Source organism: Camellia sinensis, chromosome 1 (assembly GCF_055761805.1).
Source record: "Camellia sinensis isolate YWXY chromosome 1, ASM5576180v1, whole genome shotgun sequence".
In the NCBI taxonomy this organism is placed as follows: Eukaryota; Viridiplantae; Streptophyta; class Magnoliopsida; order Ericales; family Theaceae; genus Camellia; species Camellia sinensis.
Window position 1 is genome coordinate 92,928,852 of NC_138961.1, and position 6,183 is coordinate 92,935,034.

Consider the following 6,183-nt stretch of genomic DNA (forward strand, 5'->3'; position numbering starts at 1 on the left):
ATTTAAAAAAAGAAAGAAAGAAGACAAATCAGAAAAATGGAAATGCTATTGTAGGAGTGAAAAGGGGGGGGGGGGAGGGAAGTAAGAAAAATAAAAAGTGTGATCAACCCCAATCATAAATCCATTTGCTCATCTACCATATCACCCAATCTCACAAAAGTTACACTGGAAGGGGGTAAATATAAGGAAAAGGATCATGCAGGTTCTTCTTCCTCATAAAGTGGTCAGCTGGATGCCAACATAAAGTTTAGTTATTATTAATCAACAGTCACGTATTACATGTTCCCATAAGTTTTGGTAATTATCAAGAAGCTATAAAAACCCAGTCGGTCCTATGCTTCCAAAATAAGCCAACCAAAATAAAATTATTGCATACCTGCAAGACCAAAATAAAATTTGAGCATATTCCCTTATCTAATTAGCTTGTTTCAATGGTTCTGAATTAGCCAATCATAGTATTGTCTTTAGGTTCACAACTGAACCTCATGCTTCTTTGACTAATGCATTCCTTCATTGCTTTTTTTTTTTTTTTTTTTTCGAGAAAATTGTTGTCCATGAATTTAATGCATAGTATACTTGTAATGTTTTGCTCGCCTAATAATGTGATTTAAGGAAATTCAACATTCATGTATGCCCTTTTGTTTGTTGAATACAAAGACCATTAAAGAATATTTATCATCAACATAAAAACTTTGAAATATTCCACCCTTTTAATTAGTTTAGCAACCATAAAGCAAATACCCAAACTAAGTCCTAAGTCCTATGAAATGGGGTCGGCATAGGAAAAAATCATAACTCATAAAAATTAAAATGTTACATAAATTGTGAAAATGAAATCCAAGAAAACAATAAAAATAAAATGAAACGTATAAATATAAAATAGTTCAATTTTAGGAAAAGATATATAAAGAAAGTCATATAAAAATAATTCTACTATGTGCACCTACCCTAAGTTGTGTAGTGTTTTTTATGTTAGTATAGATAACTTTTTATATAATATATTTGACTTTTTATTTTGTTTCGTGGTACTTCAATTTAGTTAATTATCAATCAATGGATAAGAGTTGGATGAAGAAGAGTAGATTGTCAAGAGATTATGTGCAAGGGATTAAAGAATTTTTGGAGTTTGCTTCTCGCAATGTATCTAATGATGGAACAATTCCATGTCCATGTATGAAATGTGTGAATTCATACATGTTGACTGTAGAAGTTGTACATGATCACTTGGTATCCTATGGAATTAGTCCAGGTTATAATTGTTGGTATCATCACGGGGAAATTATGTCTGCAACGACTTCTAGTAGAACTAGTCAAAGCCATGTTGAAGAAATACGACCTGAGTATGGTGATATACTTGACATGTTACGGAATGTGTTTCCCATGCACACTCGAACTATGGATGAATATGCAAAAGAAAGTAATTTACCAGAACCATCTGATCAAGGTCCAAGCGTGCAACGAGCTCAAGAAGATCCTAATGAAGATGCACAAAAATTTTACGACTTACTCGAAGATGCTGAGAAGCATTTGTATGAAGGGTGCAAGAATTTTAGCAAGTTGTCAGCGATTGTGCATCTGTATCACTTGAAATGTCTTAATGGGTGGAGCAACCACTCATTCACAATGTTGCTTCAAATTTTGAAAGATATGCTTCCTTCAGATGCAAATTTGCCGAAAGACTCTTATGATGCCAAGAAGATTATTAAAGATTTGGGTCTCGGTTATGAAAAGATTCACGCTTGTCCTAATGATTGTATGTTATTTTGGAAGGAACATGCAAATGATGAAGTGTGTCATTGTGGTGCTTCAAGGTGGGCAACAAATGAGAATGATTTGGAGCATAAGATGAGTACTTCATCTAAAAAGAGAAAGAAAAAGGCTGCAAAAGTTTTACGGTGGTTTCCCTTGAAGCCTCGATTGCAGAGATTGTTCATGTCTTCAAAAACTGCTGCTTCTATGAAATGGCATGCTGAAGGTCGTACAAATGATGGCATAATGAGGCACCCTGCCGATTCCATAGCTTGGAAAACATTCGACTCTCAATATGTAGATTTTTCCTTTGATTCCCGCAATGTGAGGTTGGGGTTGGCATCTGATGGATTTAACCCTTACGGGAATATGAGTACTAGTTATAGTATATGGCCGGTCATATTGGTCCCATATAATTTGCCTCCATGGATGTGCATGAAAAGATCTTCTTTCATCCTATCATTACTTATTCCTGGTCCAAGCTCCCCTTCGAATGACATTGATGTGTATATGCAGCCTTTAGTTGAAGAATTGAAGGAATTATGGGATGTTGGAGTACAAACTTACGATATTTCTTCCAAAGAGAACTTTCAAATGCGTGCAGCTCTAATGTGGACTATAAATGACTTTCCCGCATATGGTGATTTGTCTGGTTGGAATACCAAGGGTGCTCTTGCATGTCCTTCTTGTAATTATGAGACTCATTCGCGATGGTTAAAACATGGAGGAAAATATTGTTTTATGGGCCATAGGCGTTTCTTGGATAAAGATCATAGATTTCGTAAAGACAGAGCATCATTTGATGGCAAACAAGAAACAGAACCAGCTCCCAATATGCTATCTGGCTTTGAGATCATGATGCAAACAGAAGACCTTGATTACAAATTTGGGAAGACAAAGGCAAATGAAAAAAACAAAAAAAGAAAGAAACAAGCGAATGATGATGAGATACAACCATGGAAGAAAAGAAGTATATTTTTTACATTGCCGTATTGGGCAAATCAAAAATTGCGTCACAATCTTGATGTGATGCATATAGAGAAAAATGTGATTGATAATGTATATGGAACATTGTTGAATTTGGATGGGAAGACAAAGGATAACTTGAAGGCACGTCTTGACTTACAAGAGATGGGTATAAGACGTGAACTTCACCCACAAAAGATCAGTTCCAATAAGACATATTTGCCTCCAGCTTGTTTCTCAATGATTTTAAAAGAGAAAGATGACTTCTTGAAAGTTTTGAAAGGGGTAAAAGTCCCAGATGGTTATGCTTCAAATATTTCACGTTGTATCCAACTTAGACAACGTAAGATTATAGGTTTGAAGAGTCATGATGGTCACATTTTGATGCAGCAACTTCTTCCTATCGCATTACGAGGTGCATTACCAAAAAAAGTTGCTTCACCTCTAATTGAGTTATCTTGTTTTTTTAGAGAACTGTGTTCCAAAGTATTGCAAGTGGAAGAGCTTGATCGACTTGCATCTCGAATTGTAGTGACTTTATGCAATTTGGAGATAATCTTCCCTCCCTCATTTTTTACTGTTATGGTGCATTTAGTCGTCCATTTGGCCATTGAAGCTAAAATTGCTGGCCCAGTTCACTATAGATGGATGTATCCTATTGAGAGGTTAGGCATGACGACTTGTATTAATTTTGTTTTTAACTTATATCACATTGACATCCAAATTAGTCGATCTATAATTAAAAGGTTTTTCATGTAGGTATCTCCAACGACTAAAATCTTATGTTCGTAACAAAGCCCATCCAGAGGGCTCTATTGCAGAAGGATACATAGCTGAAGAGTGCTTAATATTTTGTTCACGGTATTTGGAATCTGTTGAAACCATATTCAATCGACCCTTAAGAAATGTTGAAGATTCTACAGGGGCAATAATGAATATTGAACTTGATCAAAAGTCATGGATACAAGCACATCGCTATGTGTTATTTAACAATGATGAAATTCAGCCATTTCGGATGTAAGCAATATTTATGAGTTATGCTATATAGATAAGTTTGAGTTTCCCCTTTTAATACTTCCAATAGTAACACAAGTTAGGTTTGTATATACAGAGAACACAAGGAGCATATAAAGAGACAAAGTCGTCCGCGTCGTCTAACTGATGAAGTTCTTAATAAGATGCATATGGAAAATTTTTGTGAATGGTTTCGATCATATGTAAGTATGTAGCTATTAAATAATACTATTATCATATACAACTTTTAGTGTAGGGATTAATGTAATCATTTTAATGGATCCTATAATATATCAGGTTGTAGCTATGGATGACACAAGGAAGCAACAACTTACTGATGAAATCAAGTGGCTTGCTCAAGGCCCAAACACTCTAGCTAGACGATTCAAACGTTATGTTGTTAATGGTTTTAAGTTCCGAATTAAAAATTACGAGGAGGCAAAAAAAACTCAGAATAGTGGGGTTTGTGTCGCCACTGAAGGAGGCACCATGTATTATGGTGTTTTATTAGATATCATTGAGCTGAATTATTTTGACAAGTTGAAATATGTACTATTCAAATGCAATTGGGCTGATGTGAACACAGGCAGAGGCTACAAGATAGATGAATATGGTTTTAACCTTGTGAATTTTTCGCATTTGATACATACTGGAGAACGGTTAAATGATGAACCATTTGTCTTGTCATCTCAAGCTTCACAAGTTTATTATGTGGGAGATGTAAGGCATGAAAATTGGTTGGTTGTTGTTAAAACAAAAGCGAGAGATGTGTTTGATGTTGGTACTAGTGAATTGTGTGATGATGATGTTGACACTTACTATGATAACGAGCCGTATAATGTGATAGTTGAAGACACTCATGTGGATGCGAATGAAAACCTCAATTGGGCTAGAAATGATGCAGATGGAACAACAATCAATATACCACTTCCACTTCATAATCAACTGATTGATGAAGATGATTTAGATGAGGATGTTTAGTTGTTCAGTTGAACTAGTTTGATTTTAATTTATTTATTCTCATGTTAATCTTTGAAACATTATTTGATTTTGAATATAAATTTCAAATTTCTTAGTTTCATATATGTATGGCAACCCATGTTTTGCAAATTTTTTTTCTTTCTTTTTTGGATTTTTGTCTTGCTTTGAGGAAAAACTAGTTTCTAATGTCTATTTACTTAAGCAACAATTTTAGCCATAGGAACTCTTAAATAGGCATTTGAATGAAAATCTGAAATTAAACTCTGTTTAAACTCAACCATTTAGCAGCTGCTGAAAAAAGTGTTACTATCTTATGAATCACACAGATTCCTATTTTCAGTAACCCTGTTTAGAGATCTTATATTCCACTCGTCTTTATAATTCTTCTCTGTCTCATGTGTGAATGAGTTGAGCATGCATTTTCAATGATTTGGCTTCATTTTCTCCATGTTGATAGTGCTATGTTGATCTCTTATGCATTGTAGATACCGCTTGTCTTTCTTGTTATAGAATTCTGTGTGTGAATAAGAGTTGCATCAATTTTGTAAGAGTTGACAGCCTAAGCCAAACCATGTAAATTATCTGTTTTCTTCTTTATCATTGTGTTTGCATCAATTTTCTACTTTGTATCCGATTTGAAATTTGTGTGGGTTTGTCAGGACACTTGTCTTGTTGCCATTGAAGTATATTGTATGGGTTATTAATGAGGACATCTATATTTCTTCTAATAGATAACTGATTTTTTTTTTTAAAATGTTTGTTGTTAAATATAGCTATTAAAAACTTGGACTGGAAAATCAGCATCTTGACATTCTTATTTTTATGCTCTCTCTGGTTTTAACTTTTAGTTTGCGAATGTAGGTATATCATATCTCAAGAAGGAAGAAGTCTGCACCCGTCTAAGAGAGGTGAGTATAGTCATGTATGTCCGCACCTGTGGTTTGATTCCTAGATTGTAACAGTTGTCATACTTCAAAAAATCCACACCCTGAATAACACATCACAAAATATCAATTAATGAAGCTCATGGATAGATAATGTGGTAAAGTGGCAGAAATTTCATCTAAATTCATGAATTCCTGATTAATTTTAAGGCACATTTATCTTGGTATTTTTTTATTTATTATTATTATTATTGTTATTTTTTTTTTTTTCAGATTTGGAGGTAATTTGGTAACTTTCTTTTTAATTTAGAGAACGAACTATTTAGGTGGTTGTTTATGAGAATTATTGCGCCCTTCCCTTATTTGGAATACCGTCAAGTTCTTGTTTGTCTTTGAAATACTTGTTGGAATTTCTGGAAATTCTTAGTCTAGCAAGATAGTCTTATACTTCTATATAAAGTTAGCTTGCAGAGACAACGATACAAGTTTAGATAAAGAAATTTCTGGAAATTTCTCTTACATTTTTAGTGGTGGTGAGACTTCATTGAATCCTTCTAGATGAGATTCCTAGAAAATCTCAATGAGATTC

The 6,183-nt window shown here is 34.0% G+C and overlaps 1 protein-coding gene across 1 annotated transcript; it reads left to right on the forward strand.

The window, feature by feature from the left end:
- The first annotated feature begins 1,053 nt into the window (after window positions 1-1,053).
- LOC145806596 (uncharacterized) lies at window positions 1,054-4,710 on the forward strand. Its single transcript, XM_082903885.1, has 4 exons — window positions 1,054-3,380; window positions 3,475-3,732; window positions 3,827-3,932; window positions 4,027-4,710. The coding sequence occupies exons 1-4, from the start codon at window positions 1,054-1,056 to the stop codon at window positions 4,708-4,710; spliced, it is 3,375 nt and encodes a 1,124-aa protein (XP_082760011.1).
- The last annotated feature ends 1,473 nt before the right edge of the window (window positions 4,711-6,183 follow it).